Below are 21575 nucleotides of genomic sequence, written 5' to 3'. Positions count from 1 at the left end.
TTTTATTTCTCCTCTGTTGGTAGGTATGCTGTATTAATTTATGCAACTCACATAATAATTCGGAACTATATTTTAGCTTTAATAATAACGCGTGTGACTGATGTGTTTCGAAGATCGATTCCACAAACTAATTTATTTTTCTAAGTCTGGTATATTACCGCTTATTTTTACTTCTTTTGCTACTATACTTTTTTCCCTTACATCATTCCATGGTTTTATAAAGGACTTTGTGTCTCGAAGTGCTGAAATTTACAATTGTGTGTCTATAGAAAAAATAAATTATGAGTTCCGAATGTAATCTTCTATAACTTGAAATGTTACCGTGAATGAACGATATCAAGAGAATGTCGACTTTTACCGGTGAATGTCAACATACCACATTTTTTAAATGTCTGAAATATTTGTTATATCCGATTTGTTATATTAATTTATTCGTAGATATTATTACATTCGCTCGATATTTTAACATCTGCTGAGGATAGATTAGAAGAAACATTGGTAGTTAGAAGAAACAAAACAGTACCTGCTAAATGCATACTGGGCAGTAGCACTGAACTTTAAAAAAAAACATGACTGTAGGGTATACCGGGCAAATGTATACCGAGCAGTGGCACTGAACCTTAAAGTTTCAAAGTAGGGAAACTAGACCTTTCTCGGACCAAAGCGACTATGTGATTGTTAATAAGTCAACAACCACCCATTTCTGTCATATACAGTAACTTACATGTTTTCTTTTTGAAGTTATACTTCTTATGCGACTTCCAACAAGGTTGCGTTAAACGTTTAACGCTTTTAACGTATTTTTATTGGCCGGGAAATCACGTGGTAGGATCCAGTTTTCCCTCATTCATTTCCATATTGTTTTGGTTCTCACTAGCATAAAAGTATTGTTTTTCTATAAATATTTTTTTAGTTTGCTTTGATACACATGTAATTTAATAGGGTAGTATTTTTAATTTTCAAATTTAGTGGATAACAATTGTAAAAAATGAGTGAAAACAATCCCACGGACAATGCGACGGATTTAAGGTTATGTCAAGGTACGTCTCTTGTGAATATCAATTGATTGTTTCTCTTCTGAAATTACATTATGACGCATTCACATACATTATTAATACAAATACATTTTCCAGGACGAGACGATGAGGCAACCACAAGCACTTCCACTGGTTCAAGAGGTCCAGGAGGGAAAAATGCACAATATTACCGTTATTACAGAGCACGGAAGCGAGCGGAGCAGGAAAAAGAGTCGTTGAATAGAACTAGTGATCCTTCTACGACTGCTGATTCTTCTACAATTAACGTCGCAGGTTACGAAGTTTAACTTCTTCCGCGCGGAGGGACTCCACGCACTATTTTTTTTTAATTTGATAATTTATACCTATCTTGTTTTTTAAAAAAAATTATTGGCACCTTTAATCATTTTACAATAGTTATGAATTGTACGCAATTTTCCTTCCATCAAAATTTTTATTCATTCAACATTCTAATATTTTTCTATCGGCTGATTAGGAAAAACATCAGTGTTTATACCGGTTAAATGAAATACCGGGCAGTAGCATTTGACCTGAAAAAAATTGATGTAGGGCATACCGGGCAAATGTATACTGGGTAGTGGCACTTAACTAGACCTAGCATATATTTGGGGCATTTACCAAAGTGATTATGTGATTCACCGGTGGAAATCAACAACCACCCATTTCGATTATTCACAGTAACACATACAAATCAAAGAAGTTACATTTTATTTAGAAAGAATAAGGAGTACCAGCTTGGGTGTAAAACGATTCAGAAAGATATGTCCGAAAAGCGACTCTTAGCAATGGCGAAGACATGAAGTGGGTGCTATATCTACTATGATATGTCACAGGTAGAAAATTGTGCACAAAATTTTTCATCAACCCCTTCTCCATTTTTTTGTCATAGTTTATACAACAACTAAATTTTCAAACCGAAAATTACTAAAATGTTATCAAGTTTCTGCGTTTACTTCCTCAAAAGAGTGAAATTTTCTTTCCTTTCCTCGCAATTTTTTTTCTTTAAATTTTTTTAAAGGGAAGTGTCATAAAAATTATAAAAAAGAAATGTGGTAGAATAAAAAAAAATTTATATACTTTTTATAATAATATTAATTTAATAAATTAAAAAAAATGGAGTTACGAACACTCTTCATGGTGTCAGTAAAGCTGGAGATTTGCTTAAGATGTAAATTTATTTAGTTATTAATTTTCCTTGCAAATAATAACAGATAATTCCTTTTACTCTTTTAACATTAGGAAACAACTGTTTTGAAGCATTTTTGTTTTTAAAGTAAGAGTTTTTTTAACCCATTAAGTTATAATAAAGGGTAAAAAATTTATTCTAAATACTACTATAAATCGAATTTTGTAAATATCATAACATTTTTTGTAAATATGATGACATTAATAACCAGTTGTTATAATTTAAACTCTCAAATTGTAATATGTTTTCAATTTTAAATGATTTACCTACTACTATACTGTTTTATTTTCAAAGACAGTGAGATTTATTTTTCCATTTTACAAAGTTTCAGAAACATATCAGAAAATAACCATAACTTGGACTTGTAGTAGTAATACTCAAATCTGAAGAAAGAAAAAAAAATCGCTTGATACACATATTGCTGATTTTACAAACTTTCTATGATATAAAATATAACAGATAATGAAAAAAACGGGGAAATTATACTTTCTGAAGTATGGAAACTAAAAATAATAGCAGTCAGGATAGTTTCAAGTTACAAAAGAAATGCAAACAAAAAGGTCTTTTTACCTCTCAAAGCTTTATTTCATTTATTTGTTTAAAAAAGAAAACACAAAGAAAAAAGACATTATTATTCCTTATTATTCTTTTGAAACACGAAATTCGACAGAATAATTTGCAGAATATGTTTAGTTTTCTGTATCAAAACTAATATTTATGACATCCATCATCTGCCGCAAAATGCGTTCGTTTTCATCCTTTAAAACAAATTCTTCACCCTCTAACTCTTTTTGTTGGGCAACTTCCTTTTCCACAAGTCCTTCCCTTATCTTCACAATCTCCGGTTCAAGCTCCCTCACCTCTTGTTCCAAAGTTGCCAACAGCATCAGGGACTCGGACACTAGGGAAGATAATCTGGATGCTTCTTGACCAGATGACAAACGCTTTTTCAATCCATATGCAACCGCACTTTCGTATCCAGTGACGGTTGAAGTTAGAGATAGTTGGCATTCCATTTGCACCATTCGCAACAGTCTACCTCTTTCTGGACAGGTCACTAACTCTTGGCGCACTAATTCTTCCATGAGTTGATCGTACAGGCGTCTCCTGACAGGACATATTCCCATTTCTCGAGCATCTTGCTCTACCAGCTCATTATCCAAAGCTTCTTGTAAGCGAAACATATCATTTGTAGACGCAGGGGAGCGGCTCACTTGGCGATACCAGACATGACCATCTTTTTCCGCTGAAAAATGTATTTCACGTACTGTAGTATTAAAAGAAAAATCCTTGTTGACATTGATTTTAAATATATAAAAGTTAAAATTTTGTAGAAATTTTTTCGAGAACAAAGAGAACCGAAGTGTTTACTAACTTTAAGCACGTTGTGGCTATTACAAAAATTAACTTCTTAATTATTAACTTCTTAAATTAACTTCTTAATATTGCACAACTTCTTGGTGACTTAACATATTTTTATAGGTTATGGACTGTTAATAGGTTATCATGTAGTTAATGGTTTTGGTTTACAAAATTTATTTACTGGCAAGCCTAATAGTATCTTCATATCTTTCATTTTTGTTTAAATATGGAAAAATCTATAGCAAAAAAAAAAAAAAAAAAAAAAAAAAACAGAACACGTAATTTATTTGCGGTAAACGATTCAATTAGAAAAATCCTCTAAAGTTAAAGTTTCGAGCCCTAGGGTCAGATATTTTTTAAATACTTTTTTTCTTTTTTTTTCCCAAGTATTTTTGAAACATGCTGATGTAACATGTCACATCGAAGACTCAAGACAATAAAAAATTTATATGTATTGAAAATGCTTTTATTATGGAGTAAAACTTTTTATTCGGTAAGTATTGAGTTTAATATATTAAAAGGACTAAAAGATTATTTCCAAAAAAACTCAATAATTAATTCGTCATTATGTAAGGAATGCAATCCAGCGCTTTTTTTAAGATCTGTGGGATTGAGATTTAATAATCCTGCGGGATTTTGACAACTTAGCATTCCAAACTTAAAATTATTGATGATTCGTTTAGTTATTTTTCATTTGATACCTCGACATTTAATATTTATTTATAAATTTACATTTACCTCGACATTTAATATATATTTATTTATATTGTTGAGAAAGACAGAAATTATTAGAATATGACAAAAGCATAAATTCCGTTCATTTTACAATATTATTTATTTTCTGAACACAAAATAATGCGAGTTAAAACAGAAACACATTTAAGGAATACACAATGCAAACATAAAATGTTGTACGGAGAGGAGAATCTATATTTGATTGAAAAAGCAGCAATAATAGGTGATATACAATGAAGTTTCATTACTTAAAAACGTACGTTTTACGTTTGAACATACGTTTAATAACGATTTTTGTACACGCATGTTTCTTCAACGCATAGCCTGTTGATCAGTTTTTTAAAAAAGAAAATTAGTATATTGTTCAATATGTGCTTTTCAAATATTTTATGTCGCATCAAAAAAATTGTTAAAAAAATGTTTCTTGATTCTTCTTGATTAAAGACAGCATATATATATATATATATATATATATATATATATATATATATATATATATATATATATATATATATATATATATATATATATATATATATATATATATATATATACAGAGTAAAAAGTAACCAATAAAGATCACTTAAAAAATTTCCATTAAATAATTGATTATTTGTTATTAATTACCAATTACTGGCGGTAAAAGTAGGTCTATTAAGTCAGCTGCTTCTTCTTTTTGCATAGCTGCCAGCAATGAGAGAGGTTTTTTCTTCTCTCTTTCATGCTCTTCTGAATGATAGAGAATCCTCTGTGGACTCATATATTTCACTAAAGAGGATGGAAACATTTTCAAGAAAACTCTACTTCTCAAAATCTCCGTTACGCTTGCTTTTTCAGGAGCTAGATTGTATTGGCAACGATTTTTCTGTTGCCAGCCTCTTTAAATATTTCTGCTTATGCACATATAAGACACAAAAGATTTGTTTTCAAGTGGTACACGACGAATGGAAAAAGAAAATATAATTTATATGTTTTGCAAATTGGCAACAAGTCAATAATGACTACTACTTTAACATTCAAACTTACAAGCTCCTTTTTCTGTTAACATGTTAATCATTCTTTTGTTACCTTAGAGAAACATAAAAAGAGTCTTTACTCTAATGCCAGAGTATATAAAAAGACGAGAGTTTATTTATTTATTATTTTCTTCTTTATGTATATAGATGTGTGCCAAAATGGCAACAATCTACCTCAAACAGTTTCTGTGCCTTGCTACAAAACAGATTAACTATCTGTTAAATGGAGAAGTTAATCATCTATCTTATTATATAAAACGCTAATACGTACGTATGTATGTATGTATCAATAAAACCGATGATATTTCTTTTCTCGCGCTGGCAACAGTTTTCATTTTTAATTGATTGGATTCGGCGCGCAAGAGCACGTAGTGAGCAACCAGATAACATTAACCAGAGTGAGCATTATCAGGTTGTTCAATTCAGATTCATGCACTAAAAACATGACAATATTTAATTTAAACTCAATTAGGAATTAATTAATTAATTGAAGTGAGAATGCTTTAAAAGGCCTCTGTTGAATTGATATTTTTCTACTGGGAGCTACCTAAACGTCTAAAAAACGTTTAAGTGTTTGTATTGAATGCATTGATTTTTTTTATATTTCGCGTTTATTTATGCATTGAATTTTCACGCTTTAAAATGCAGAATATTAGTGAAGCAATATTTGATAATTTATTTTGCTAATATGTTTCTTATTTAGCTAATGTTTTGATTTTTTACACCATGTACAATCTAAATAGCTAATATACTTTTTTAAAAGCCAATAAGAACATTGGTAGAATTCTTCTACATAAGTACAATGCTATGTCTTTGATGATAAAATACTATGTCTTTGATGATAATATATTACGTCTTTGTGCTAGAACATTGTGTTCATTGGCGAGCGAGCGCAGCGAGCCATGGTTCACGCTGTGAACCACATAGGATTGCGTAGCAATTCTCGGGGGTTGGCGAGCGTTAGCGAGAAGGGGGCGGGGCCTCCTAGTTCTCTTTTATTATTTTAAATTCAATTTATAAAGTTTTTATAGTCGTTTCACCATTTATAATATTTTAGACTTGTGAAATGCTTAAATCATTAAGGATGTCATTTGTTAATGTAGACAAAAATACTTTTTTCAAAGTAAATTACGATATATTTTAATTTCTCTCCATTTTTTATTGTTTTTAAATTTATTTCAATGTTGAATAAAATACATATCTATATGAATGGGATGTACCATTGCTTCTTTTAAATTCGAGAATAAATTGCGAAAACCGTTGTTAATGTAGATTTCGGTCTTGTGGATATTCACAGAATGATTTTTTGCTACATGCGCAGCGCCAAAGAAGAAAATTATCGAACACAAAAAGCAAAAAAAAAAAAAGAAAACCATAGAGAGGATGGAAAAATAATAAAGGGCGAAGATATTTGCTAAATTTTGCAAGTACAACTTATTTCTAAAGTTATTTTACCTGAGTTTTAAGAACATATTTTTGCAAGATTAACTTTTTTACATAAATATTTTACTTGATTTTAAAGAAAATACTGCACTTTAGGGTTCGCCGGACGGCTAATTTATAATCACCTTTAACTACTCTTTTTTTTTTTTTTAGATTTTCTTCTTAGCTATAATGGGTCACTATTACAAGGTAAGCTTTTGTTTCCTTAAAAATTTGTTACCTGAACTGAAAAAAAAAGTTAGGAATCAAGTTTTTTATGTATTTTATTTTACTTATATATTTAAGAAAGTGTTAGACAAGAGAGCGGGTCGTTGAAGATAGGCCGCTTGATGGGAAAATCGCAGTCGGTGCAAAAAATTCTACATTTTTTTTCAACTTTATTTTCTTATGAACGTTCATTTTATTCAGTGTTTAAAAAATACATAAAACAATAAATGGTGGAGGCCTGCACTTTATGGCAACTTTTCGCTCGCTAACGGCATACCGAAAATACTTTATAATCCTAAGTATGCAGATGATATTAGTAATATGGTCATTAAAATTCTTTAATAATAATTATAAATAGGTTAATACAGATGATAGTAAAAAATATTTTTAATTTATCTTAAGTTCTGTGTGTGACAATAAGGTAATTTTTTTATTGTTGCTTCGAAAGTTTCTCTTGTATGCTGAGATGTAATTTTATTGGAGTTAATTAGAGTTAAAAATATGAATTTATAGACGTAGCTGTTAAAAACTGAGATATTATGTCGCCGTTTAAATGTTTTCACTCGGAAGTTCGTCGCCAAGAATCGCCAAGAATATCGAAGGAATCGCCAAGTGCATTAATCAATCTGTGCAATGTATCGTGGAAGTAGGAAAATATGATGATAAAAGTAAATGATCCGAAAAATGTTAAGAAAATAAAATATTTCAGTTAACTTGCAGTCACCGCATTTATGTTTTAGTAATGAAATAATGTAAAAATGCAATTTAATTCTTTAGTTTTGTCATGCCTGTATATAGTTGACTTATCTATAATTAGTAACTTTCGATTTATTTAAGAAACATTATGGCTAAATGAGATTTTTATTTATAATATCTAAATGCTCTTCCATTGAATTGTAACATTTCTATGAACAAGAGCATATTCATCGCGACTTGGAGCGTGAGGTATAAAGATTTTCTCTGCGTCACGAATCACCCACATCAATGAGACATCGAATTTTCTTAGTTCATTCGCGAGGCTGTAACGATTAAGTACACTATTTCTAATTCAAATATTTAATTTAATTTAGCTGCTCTTTTATTTTTCATTTATTTGAATTTAATTTAAATTATTATCTTCTTCTGAGAAATATAAAATGAAAATAAAGATTACTGATTATTGATAATAATCAATAATCTTTATTTTCATTTAGTATTTCTCAAAAAAAAAAAAAGTAATATCTAGAATTCTTATTGAGTCTAAATTAAATATTTCATCGGTTGTAAGAACGCTAAGAATTTATGATTTTGTAGAGGATTTGGAATGTATTTTATGCTTGGATTGGATCGTATATCAAGTTGATGTATTTTGTAAATTAAAACTGGTTTTATATTTAACAGTTTTTTTTAAATGAGAAAGTATTCTAATTTCATGCATTTTAAAAACTGATAGGGCTTTATCGAAAGATCAAACAGTCAAATAAAATTTTTTCTCGAAAATATTATGTGGTATTTCGAAATAAGCATTAACAATAAAACTTCTCAGTTTAACTCGAAATTCTAAGAAAAATTACGTTTGAGCATTTTTAAGATCTACTGCATAATCAAAATGATAAATTGTAGTCAAATGTGAAAAAAAGTGCATATTTTAAATGTGGTGAGATTCAGAGGGATCAATATCAAATGAATTAACCCAGAAGCTTATCCATTGTGAAAATGGCGAAATTTACATTTATTATGAATAAAGGCCGCCTAGATGCCTGGGCAAAATGCCAATTTCGGGGCAATTTGTCCCCGTTTTTAACACATAAAGTAAATACTCCCCCTTCTTTTCAAAAATATGCTTTTGCCAATTAGAATTTTTCAAAAAGTAAAGTTGGTTATCCTTAAATCAAGGAACGTTAGAAAGAACTTTTTTCTTCCTCCTTCTCCAGAATTACGTAAAATGTAATTGTTATCAGAAAATAATTATGAAAAAATACATTAATATGTTTTCATTAAACTATTTTTTCTTGAATGCCATTTTTAAATTTTATACTTGCATATTTCTAATGTTTTTTCTTCCTTCGTTAATATTTATTTTTTTAAAACATATTTTTCTTTTATCATAACACCTATATGCACCCAAACCTTTATTTGTTGATTTTTTTTAATAAAGAATTTGTAATTGTTTTTTATTAAAAAAATTTGTCATTATTTTTTATTCCTCTTATTAAATTATTCTTTAAAATGTATTGAAATGTATAACATTTTAAACATTGCAACCCCTGCGGGTTCGAATCCCAGCGATGGCTGGTCGATGCGAATTCCTCATCCGGCTTGCACCGACCACGTGCTGACGTTGAAATATTCACAGTGGTAGACGAATCATGGGTTAGAGTCCCCTTGCCGTGTGGATAACTGTTGGAGATTTTCATGGTTTTCCTCTCCATGTAACGCAAATGCTAGTTAGTTTCATCAGAAAAGTCCTCCACGAAGGCAAATTTCTTCCAAAACTTGATCCAGGAGTTCTCTTGTTTTCCGGATTTATTCAAAGTCACAAGGCTACGGAGTTGAACATTAGTAGTCGAACACCCGAAAAATTGGGTCGGCTGTTAAACGACGGTTATAAAATAAAATATTCAAATGTTTCAAGGTATGAAGTACTATTGTGATATATTTGGTAATTATTAAATTGGTATTCTGTATTTGCTAAAATAACTCTTTCACTGTGGTGTCTAAGGGATATGCACTAGAGAAAATTGCTTGATAGTGGTACCATGAGTTGCATCATGACAAGTGATGTTGAGCGCAATCAATTTCTATTCTTAGGAGATGATCTACGAAAAATTGTTATGCTAATTTGTACTATATATTCTCCTGTATTGTTATGTTCTATATGTTCTTGTACAAAGATGCTATACATATATATTACTGAAAAAATAGCATCTTTGAAAATGGATCAAATATTTACATTTTACTCTATTATATTTAAAACATCGTTAGTTACAACATAACTAAAACGTTTATTCTCTCATTACTTAAATTTCAACTTTTTTTCAACGTTTTATTATGTTTTAGACTCCGAGTTCATATGTTTTACTGTGATATACTTTCTGCCAACAAAATTTGAATTGGAATCATAGTGTTTACAGAAAATTTTATGTTAAAAAATGAACACTTAAAAAAAATATTTATACAACTTCTTTGTATGCTAAATTTGGAATGAAAAAAAGTGCAAATATTTATATCGATGGCTTTTTTCCTCCTTACTCTTTTTATTCTTCCTTATTCCCGTATATTAAAAATGATAAAAGCCACTTTTTTGTGTGTTCAACTTTTCGATATATTTTATTAATGCTGCCCAAAAACTAGCAGATTTATAAACTTTATATTATGAGGTAGTGCAGAAAAATGTTCTGGCGGAACGATGGTATGACATTTTTAATATTTCATGATTAGTTTGAGAATTATCAACTGATAAACTTGTAGTAAAAAATACCATGTCGGTTGCTCTGCAGCCTGCAGAATTGATGCTGGACGTGCGACGTCGAAATTTGATGCAATTATAAGTGTTTTTGCTCTTTTTCCTAGTTTTTTTTTCTTTTATCTATTGTTGTAGGAAAATTAATGAGTATCTCTCGAGATCTTTCTTTTATAAGCTAGCGCTCGAGTTTAAAAGTTAAAAAAAAATTGAGTCAAAAGTAACAACAAACGAAAGAGAGACAACTTATGTGTTACCGGATACAAATGATAACATTATATTGAAATTTTTAAAGGTATTAAAAGAAACTTTATTAAGAACAGTTAAAAACATTTCTTTTCAATAATATTAGTCTCGTTGATGAGTAAAACTGCTTCTCATTCTTTTTATTGAGTCGCACAATCTGCAATTCTAAGTTTAATTTTTTTTTTTAATTACGCATTTACATCCAGATAAGAGATCACGTTTTTCTTACCTAAGATCTGGCTGAAATTCTGTTGCTTTCCAACAAAAACAAGGCTTAGGAGATTCTAAAACGTTGTGATTCTGGGTGAGTGAAACAATTAAGAATAAGAAGAAAGCCCAATCTGAATTGCAGAATTTTTCCATCACAAGTAATAATTAAATTCTGAGATGCAATTATGGCACTAATGGAAGAAAGTTTAATTATCACACAAACCGTTCTTTATTTCTGGAATCCTTTTAAAATAATGTAAATTAATACTCATTGATAGACTTGAAAACAAAATACAAACGAAATCTAACGAATCACCATTGAGAGGCCATAGATAATTCTGAATTAAATTTAATTTTGTAGCGTAGAAAGTGAGTGATGTATGTATTTTTTTTATCAGCTGTAAATCATAGTCATGTTTCATTTAAATTAAAAAATATCCAATGTTACCGTGAATGACCAAAATCAAGAGAATGTCGACTTTCACCGGTGAATGTCAACAACCACATAGTCGCTTTTGGTGAATGTCCGAACTATTTGTTATATCCTATTTAATATTAATTTATTCGTGGTGACCCATAATTACTTTCCCTTTTCTTTATCTGTCAATCACAATTTTCACGAAGGGAAACTTTTAAATTGAAACTGAAACCCAGAATTGGGAACTAAAATCTGTCTATCAAAATTCTAATCCAATAATCTAATTTCTCAAATTCAGAAGACAAGGGAACTCCTGAATCAGGGATTGGACTTCGTGGAGGACTTTTTGATGGAACTAACCCGCATTTGCGCTACATGAAGAGGGATAGTACGAAAACTTAACGGTTAGCCTGACGGCCAGGAAAGACTATACTGCAGAGGATATTTTATATCAACGCTGCTGTCGGTGCAAGCAGTATGCGGAATTCGTATCAACCAGCCATTTCTGGGATGAAAACCCGGTTCATCTCATTAGAAGACGAGCACTCTTTCCCCTGAGCCACCAGTAACAAATATAGAAACTGTTATAGTTATCAATTGTTTTATAAAAATATTCTTTAATTTAATATATATTCTTTTATTTAATAAATATATATTCTTTTATTTAGTAAACTTATGATAAGAAACGTTTGTCGCAGTTGTTCAGGGACATCAATCACTCTGTATTTTGAACAACTATCTTAAAGAAAAGGATAATGTTTAACGAAAGGCTTTCGTGAGAAACATGTTTATCTTAATTTTAGGCGATATTTAAAGTAACGAGTTATTTTAACACTTTTCAACAGTAAGTAATTTTTGAATGGTGAGAATATAAGATTGTAATATCAGTGATTGAGTCAGATAACAATGATTGGAAAAAAAAAAGATCTCCAAGCTTAAAATAAAGACATGATTAGATAAAGATGATACTCTCGCTGTCTAGAACAAAAGAAAGTCAAGTCTCGTAAAGAGTGAGAGTTTCCTTTTTTTTTATATATATACTAGCTGTTTACAAGACAAAACGTGCAAGCAAAGTAAGAGCAGTCATAAATTTGTAATCACATAAAAGAGAAAACAACGCATTATCGAAATTACTTTTCGCTCTGAGAAGAAATCTCAAACAGTCATGCTGGAAACTAAATATTTCTTCAAACTAAATCCTTACTCTTTTTTTTTTTCTTTCATTAGCGCAACAACTTCAGAGAACAAGAAAATGCTATGTTGTGACGTCATTTACCTGAAGTGACGCTTTTGGAACACTTTCAAATATCTTGGCGTCGTTAACTGTAAACTGAAACAATCGTTGGGAAAAAAAGCTGCCTAATACTCATAAAGGGAATGACTTTGTTTCGTATACAAACAACTGACACTCGGTATTTTGTAGAAGTTCGAATAAATGGCACGCCGTTGTTTATTTGAGAGTAACGGACCCAAAATAAGTATTTTAGGCTGTTGTCACCCAAAGTCAAAGTGTAGAGAAAAAAATTTCTCTCTTCTACAGGTCATTGTCATTATCAGGGCTTGCACTTAGGATTTCAAATTATAAGCCAGAAAATTAGTCAAATATCAAAAGTATTCACCAATTATCAAAATTCTTAGCCAACTGCAAAACTTTAAAAAAAAAATTATGATTGATTTTTTTTCTCGTAAAAAACTTCAAATCAAAATACAAACTCACTATCATAAAATGAATTATTTTTCAAAATACAATTAGCAATCAAGAGTCAATTAAGAGTTGAGGAGGTGTAAATATGCAATGAATGGGAAAGAAATCAGATTAAGAATCGGAATTTGTTATTACTTCATAGATTAGAGTAGTAATATATGGATAAACCTGAAGCAACATTATGTTGTTGTCACATAATGGATAAGTTATTGTCACGACAAAATATATTTTCGGCCTTATTGGTGGATGAGAATATGCTACCACTTAATATATATATATATATATATATATATATATATATATATATATATATATATATATATATATATATATATATAATTAATTTTTTTTTTTTTTTTTTTTTTTTTTTTTTAACTTTCTGTAGAAAAAATCATTTGCCAAAACAGAGTTTTTCTTGCCGAATTAACGATTTTATCGCATTATGCAGGTGGCGAATACTTAGCGAGGGTATTATATATGTGTCACAGCTGAAAAGTAGTTAATATTCTGATTAACTAGGTTTAATCAGTTATAGTGCGAAATCTTTGTGCAATTTACCCAGACTCGTTTAAGTTTGTTACTCTCATTTTATCAACTTGCATTTGATTTTTGAGATATTGAATAATAAATAGTTTCCGAAATCTTTTAAACCTATTAAAGGTTAATTCAATCTACTAATGTTTTTTTTAGATAGCCAAGAAATAGCCATTCAGTTAATTAAAGTAACAAGGATCTTTTTTCCCTTTTTTCATCTAGGTAAAAGGTTGCAGATTACTCCTAGAATGAGGATGAGAATGAGGATGGAATGAATGGATGACCTTAGTTAATCAAGAACTTTCGGCAATACTGACTCTTTCACCCAAATCACAACTGCCTTACCATAAGTGTATAGTTTTTCTACGGTAAGAACTCCTCCCGCCACAAAGTCTGAGACCGTCTGCTGCTATGAAAACAAAAATGGGGCATTTCAGGGAGGATAGCTTCTCTTCACTCTAGGGCTAACACAATAGACCGAAGAAAAAGAATCCCTTTCTCACTCCGACCCTACTTGAGATAGTTATACCTCGTTACCATAGTCATTAACACGGGTCCAGACGAATGGCTAGGAGAGTTCTTACTTTAGACAAACTATAAGAGTTGAGTATAGAAATAGGTCAAAAGAGGAAAAACTATGAATTTTTAATGGTGGAGTAAATAAAAATTTTCATTCATATTATCGATGATAAGAGAGGTAAATATTTTCTGTCTTTAAGAGTATATGCGAATTTGTCAGAAATAGGTTTAAATGTTTCACAATTAATAGCTCACTAATAATTTGAAGAGGCGCCTTGATTCATTTTAATAATAAAAGTCTGAACTAAATAGATAAAGATTAATTGCCACAAAACACATTTTAAGTTACGAATGATTTTTAACGTATTGCGGCAATGTTTTATAACATAACACAGAAATATTTTCCGGCGTATAAAATTTTAAACTTAGTATTTCATAAAACTTTAAATTTCAAATACTCTTTTCCAGGAATCATAAAAATTCATGCGGCACCTCTGAGTATGAAAATAGACTGTGTCATGTTAGAAATCTGAGACTGTTATGGTGTGGATGAACCAGAAATTGAAGTGAAGCCAAAAATAACTTTTGTTCTGATCATTGGATTTTTATGTATTGTGTACTAACTTTAGAGCAGACAATCAAAAAGCAATGGCATCAAGCACAATGACGTACTTTCTCAGAATAAATATGACTTTAACCCAATGAATGCTGTATCTTGATCATCCAAATACAATAACTCAGAAACTATTCTGCCGATTTCCATCATGTTTTGTATTTTGGTGCTTAAACTAAGCTCTAATTTTGAGAGAGAGAAAGGTACGTTTGTTCAAAGAAAGTAGGTTTTTGTGTATGATTTTATTGCTTCAGTAAATGAGAGCACAAGTCAATGGGATACCTGCAAGTGACGTAGTATGGGTACCTCGATCCTAATTGGTTGTTGAAACGTGGCATTTGTTCACGCTAGCAACTGTTCCTTCCATTCCATTTCGAGTAAGCCAAATCCGTCAAGTACCAATTCTCTTAAGTGACACAGCCTATATTCTTTTCTTTCCAAAGATTCTTTCGCAATATATTTACACAAATACTTAACACACACAGACAGGAAACCACGTAGAACATAAACGAACTAATTATGCATCGAAGTTGCCAGGTACAAAAAACAAAAGATAACGGTTATAATAAAAATGGATCCCGTATGATAAAATACATAAACACATAATAAATCTAAGTTAAGTAAAATAATTATATTTCTACAAATTCAATGTGCGATACGCCTCTGTATTTCATTAACTTAACGTTAATTAACATTCTAAGTCATGTAGAGAAATTTAGCTCAACTTTAACACGCCATTTTGTTGATAAAGATTAACTAGTGCTGACGTCATAGGTAAAATGTGTGCTTCTTCTTCTTCGAGTGCAAGTACCCAATTGCCATATTTAAGTTCAACTGTCAAACTTTTGAGATTATTTTTTGCTCATCGTGCACTAGACTATGAAACTAAACTACGTGTAAACATGTAATCTTCTGTGAGAGCGAAATTGACTCATCTTAGTGCTATGAAAACCTTATAACTGAATCAAAAATTATTATTTGTCTCTTTATGCGATTCTCTGTTAAGTTAAATAAAAAAACTGGCTGTAAAATACATTTCAAAATGAGTTAACGATAAGTCATTTTCACTTTAAAACATTTCGGAAGCAATTAGTTTTCCTGAAAATATCATTTTAAAAACATGCTAAACGCAATTTTTTATTGACCATAAATTATTTTCTGGTGTTAAGTATTTCTTTCAAATTAAATATCTTGTGATATTCTTCAAAATTATATATTAGTCATTTTTTCAACGCCAATCTTCATTAAAGTTAATATAACAAAGTTACAATTTAATTTTTCTAAAAAAATAGATTTTTTATCAAAGCCCGAATAATTTAATTTAAAGGAAATCTGATTTTAAATGAAAGTTCCTCAATTTTTAGATTTTGAATAGTTAAATTTGGCAGCGTTTGACAAACAAGTTATGTTGTATAATAGAATGGCAGTTTGACTGTTTATGTATCTAATCAATACTGAGACTAAATTAGTTTATTACCACGAGGGAGGTGATTTTTAAAATGTTTCTTTACAATCCCGTTTTCTCATTTTCAGTGAAAAAATAAGTAATATAATTATTTGATAAGGAGAAACATAAGAGTAAAAAACATTAACTGAATAAACTGTATGTTCATAAATTATGGATCTTAAATTATTTATTTATGAATTCTCTCAATCGTTCAATCAATTATTCGGTACATTTCCTATTAAACTTCACTCTTTTCTTCATTTATGCTATATATAAATAAACTCATCATAGAGTAAAATTTATCTGGCTTTAAAGTTACTAAAAGTGAGACAGTCTGACGGAAAATAAAAAATGAAAGATACGAAAGTCTCTCTCAGAAGTATGGATTCTTCTTCTGTAACCATACAGCCTCCAAAAGTTTCTTCCATCTGGAATTTCTGTCGTAGTAACGTTTCCTCAACTGTATCAAGCCAGATAGAGTGTTTGATCTGCCTCTTTCCCTTAATGCTTTTGAAATTTGTCTTTTTTCGTTGAGTTGAAATAATTGAATCTGGATAAATCCAGGTCAATTTATATACCTTTATAGTTTTCGCAATATTTTTTGCGTTGGCAAAGAAAAGGTGAAACAATGTATGGAGCTAAATTTGTTCCAACCACAGATAATAATCTGTGGTAACCATAAAATAAATGAATGAGCGATTGATAAAATTAGGTCAGAGGCGATTTTAAAAAATTTCTGCCAGTCACCATCCAATAGCCACTTTTTTCATTGAAAATGCACCCCAGAATTCAAATCGATCGATGATCTCTGGGATGAAAACCCAGTTCACCTCATTGGAAGACGAACGCTCTATTCCCTGAGCCACCAGTAACAAATATAGAAACCGTTATATATATAATATATTAAATTTCTTTTATTTGAAAAACTTATGGTAAGAAACAATCACTCTGTATTTTAAACAACTATCTTAACAAAAAGGATAACAACAAAATCTTCTTTCACGGTTGCTGATTTTTCAGAGAAACAAATGCATGTTTGAAGACTATCATTCCAATCTCTTAAAATAATCAATAAAATCCTTCTTTAATATAATTGGAAAACTTATTTCGTTGTATAATAAAATATCAAAATGGCAGAAAGCAATTTGAATGTTCGATTGCAATACATTAGAGACAACAAACAACATGTTTCGAGCCATTCTATTATTCCACAGTTTGATAATGTGTTTGTTTTTATTCCATCCATGTAATAACGTATCTATCAATATTGATCTTAGAAAATGGGAAAGAAGAATGTTACGTAGTTTTTTTTTAACTTCGAACTCAAAACAAAACTGAACACTGAAAAGTTCACATACATATATATATATATATATATATATATATATATATATATATATATATATATATATACATATATATATACATATATATATACATATATATATATATATATATATATATATATATATATATATATATATATATATATATATATATATATAAAAACAAAAAAACATGTTTTTTCTTTATATTTTATTCTCTGTTTTTACGTGTTATATTTTTACCTATTGTGTTCTATTTTATTTGTTGTAATTTTTTCGTAAAAATTTTTTGAGTGCTTCTCACATTATTGTATTGATATATTTTGCTTTGGCTATATTGATGCCATATTAGAAAGCAATCTTTTTTTCGGATATAATCGCGTGAGCTGATGAAAAGATTATATCTTTTATTCTCCGGATTTTTTAAAATTTTTTAAGAAAAATTTTTTTGTGTCTAAATGTTTGTGTTGAGCTCTGGATATAGTATATATATATATATATATATATATAGCACAATAAAAACAAAGAGAAAAACGAAAATAATTAATAAGTTTTATTAACTGCGCATAAGCTGCAAGTATATAGAACTCATAAAATAAGCTAAAAAATACCGAAAATATGGAAAAAAATAATGACAAGAGAAGAAAATTATTAACAATAATTTTTTAAAAGTATTTAAAAAAACATAATTTTTAATACCTTAGGAAAAAAAAAAAAAAAAAAAAAAAAAATTTAATTACAATTTTGAAAACAAAACTAAGAAAAGATATAATCTCTTCATCAGCTCACGCGATATATATATATATATATATATATATATATATATATATATATATATATATATATATATATATATATATATATATATATATATATATATATATATATATATATATATATATATATGAAATAACGGTGGATCCACACCTATATTTTTTAGTTTATTAGTAGTCAAAGCAGCATGATTAACGAGTCCATGTTGTGCATAATCTTTTTTATTTAGTAGTGATGGTGAAAGCATACATCTCAGCCCCCTCCAAGCTGGAGATGGGGGGAGACCCATATCCCGTCTAAGCTGACGTATTTTAGTTAGGCATGATAAACAACAAAAAGCCGCGCAAAAACATTGCTCCTGCGTTTTATAGGATGATTAAAAGTTGTGAAGAGGCCAGTCATTACTGCTTTTTCTGTATTCTTACGCCTCATCAAAATTATTTATTACTCATAGAAAATTGTTTAATCTCTCCTTATATGGAAGTGAAAAATCTTAAAATAACTTCTCTTTTGAAATATAAATCTAATTATTATTCATTGGCATGTTTTTAGCCTTGAAGTCCCAAAATAGAATTTCTACCCTTATCCTTTACCAAAGATATTTTATGAAAACGAATGAAGTTTTAATGCTTTTATTAATACAAAGGTATTTAATTTTTGTATTACACGCACACGCACACACACACATATATATATATATATATCCAGAGCTCAAGTGAGCATTGGAAATTATATATTGTTGTTAATTTATATATTGTTGTTGTGAGCTAAAGTGAACACTGAAAATTTTATATTGTTGTTAATTTATATATTGTTGTTGTGAGTTCAAGTGTGCACTGGAAATTATATATAGTTATTAATTTATATATTGTTGTTGTGAGCTAAAGTGAACACTGAAAATTATATATTGTTGTTAATTTATTTATGTTGTTGTGAGTTCAAGTGTGCACTGGAAATAATGTATTGTTGTTAATTTATATATTGTTGTTGTGAGCTAAAGTGAACACTGAAAATTATATATTGTTGTTAATTTATATACTGTTGTTGTGAGTTCAAGTGTGCACTGGAAATTATATATAGTTGTTAATTTATTTAATGTTGTTGTGAGCTTAAGTGAGCATTGAAATGAAAGCCATCGAAATGCTTAGTGCTGAAGCAATGGGTGATGGCCTGGTTTGAGCTTGAGTTCAAGCGAAGACTCACGTTTTCGCCGCATCATAAATGCACTTAATAGAGCCGCGGTGGATCAGGGGAAACAGTGCAAGCTTCCCAATGAGGTTCGAAGCTCAGTGATTTCTGGTCGACATGAATTCTACTCTCAGTTCGCACCGGACACAGTGCTAACTTATAAATATTCTCCGTGGTCAACGGATCATAGGTTAACATTCCCTTACTGTAGGACTAACCGTGAGAAGTTTTTGTGGTTTTCCTCTTTATATAACACATACGTTAAAAAACACGCCTCACCTGCCTGTCAAAAAGAAATTTACTTCTCTCACTCAAAAAAGAGGGAAGTGTACTAAGGAAAGTAGGGAAGTATTTGAGTATAATAATATAACAAAGCTTTCTATGAAAAAGAAATCTCAGGCATTATTTTTTCCGAACAAAAAAGTTTATCTTTCCTGGGCTATAAAGTTGAAAATCAAATTTAGTTTCAAATTAATTAATACACTTCTAAGTTTTAAGCATTTCAACGCAACCAATGGATATTTAAAATATATAGAGAGAGCATAAGTATTAGACACCCATTTTAAATATAACTTCACTTTGATTTGTTAATTTTGAATTTCAGAACAACCCCCCCATGGAAAAGTTATACCTACGTGCTTGTACATCCGTAGATCGTAATTATGACCTGAACCAGATAACGATCCATCTCCAATTTAGTACCCTCAGAGGTATTGATTAGTTCTGTAGCCGATTCTGACCTGCATACATATTTTCATCTTCATCCCTCTCTTTCATTTCATCCATTCGCTTAAAATTTAGTTAGTAATCCTTGTAAGCCTTGCTAGAATTCACTATTTATTCTTCGATACCATCTATTATCAAGAATTTCATCTGGTGGTGTTATGTTCTGAACATTTTTTATTTTTGCATTTTCGCCCCTCTAATTTCTCTAGACTATTATTTTAAAATAAAACTAAACCCTCTCTTCTTCCATCTCTACTCACAGCTTATTACTCAATTCACTTAATTTCCATTCCTTCATTGGGAATTTTATGCAACCTTAACCTTTCTGAATTTCGAAGTCACAGAGGCTATCCCACCTTGGATTGATCTTTGTGTTTCAGATGTAGAAAAAACCTGAGACAACGGTTTTTTATCCAGAAGTCTTATGAACACCGTCAACAACATATGGATTTTACACCTATTTATACAAATGGATCGAAACACGATGTTTGTTGTGGTGTTGTTAACCTAAAAGGTGCTTCCACGGTGGCTATTTTGCTACCTCTCAATTTTATCCTCAGACCAATCATAAGTTTATACCTCACGCATTCATGAAAGTCACTTCACACGATATCAAGATTCAGTATGGATGCCTTATTCACATGTCGACATCCTCGGCCATGACGCGCCCTCTCCAACCATCCAATCATTTTTAGATATTTTCTAGAAGATGAGAGGAGGAAAAAAAACTGCATATTTTCGAAAAAGGAAGTAAAACCAGGTACATAATTAGATTGCCACATATTAGTGGGTGAAATATTTTAGAAATAAAAAATATTAATGCAATTTGAAAAACTGGAAAAAAAGGTTCGTTGAAGAATTGATCAAAGATGATTCAATATTCCACGAAAACTCATACAATAATCTTATCGAGCACATCTAACAAAATAGAATATAAGGGATATATGCGAAAAATGTAATATATAATTGTTGATTACGTAAAACTTATTACAATAGTTCAGTTATTAATGCAATATAGTTTCTAAGAACGTATTAATATCTATTTCTACCATAAACAAATTCAGTGGAACCTCGATCCATAATTTTCGCATGTTTTAAAGGTTCCATCACAAACGCTATTCTTGTAATATTATATTCGATAAGATTGTTATTTAAATCTAGAACACTCCCATTTCTATAATTCAAAAATTTCTACGTTACCGACAATTAAAAAAATATTAAAATTTTTTCGTTTGGAGAAAAAAAAAAACAGTAGCTCCCGATGCAAATGATGAAGAAAAATATTGATTTCTCACAGGTTGGCCTTAAACAGTGCGTATGATTATGCACCAATTAATGAAAAATGTGGAAACTTGAAGAAATTGAACAAGTGATACAGATGAAGATGTCGAAATTGATCCAATATTTGAGAAAGACCTTTGAAACAACTTAGTATTCACCCA

At 29.9% G+C, this 21575-nt stretch overlaps 2 protein-coding genes across 3 annotated transcripts in view; both read right to left on the bottom strand.

The window, feature by feature from the left end:
- LOC107452907 (neuromedin-U receptor 2) overlaps positions 1 to 21575 on the bottom strand; it is a 95272-nt gene that overhangs the window by 20017 nt on the left and 53680 nt on the right. The gene's annotated exons all lie outside the window — the stretch shown is intronic.
- Positions 2528 to 8051, bottom strand: LOC139424808 (33 kDa inner dynein arm light chain, axonemal). Its single transcript, XM_087151479.1, has 2 exons — positions 4948 to 8051; positions 2528 to 3469 (listed from the first exon to the last, which is right to left on the bottom strand). Exons 1-2 carry the CDS (start codon positions 5105 to 5107, stop codon positions 2913 to 2915), a joined length of 717 nt encoding a protein of 238 aa, XP_087007605.1. The 5' UTR covers positions 5108 to 8051; the 3' UTR covers positions 2528 to 2912.

The sequence above is a fragment of the Parasteatoda tepidariorum genome, chromosome 1, assembly GCF_982258835.1.
Source record: "Parasteatoda tepidariorum strain Cologne lab strain chromosome 1, Ptep-v5.0, whole genome shotgun sequence".
NCBI lineage: Eukaryota > Metazoa > Arthropoda > Arachnida > Araneae > Theridiidae > Parasteatoda > Parasteatoda tepidariorum.
Note: the sequence above shows the minus strand (reverse complement) of the source record. Positions and strands in the feature narration are given on the sequence as shown.

Excerpts from the sequence above, each read along its gene's own strand:
- LOC139424808 (XM_087151479.1), bottom strand. The coding sequence starts at position 5,107 with ATGTTTCCATCCTCTTTAGTGAAATATATGAGTCCACAGAGGATTCTC. Across the intron at positions 3,470-4,947 it reads ACTTTTACCGCCAGTAATTG|CGGAAAAAGATGGTCATGTC; the intron begins GTAATTAATAAC and ends TACATTTTTCAG.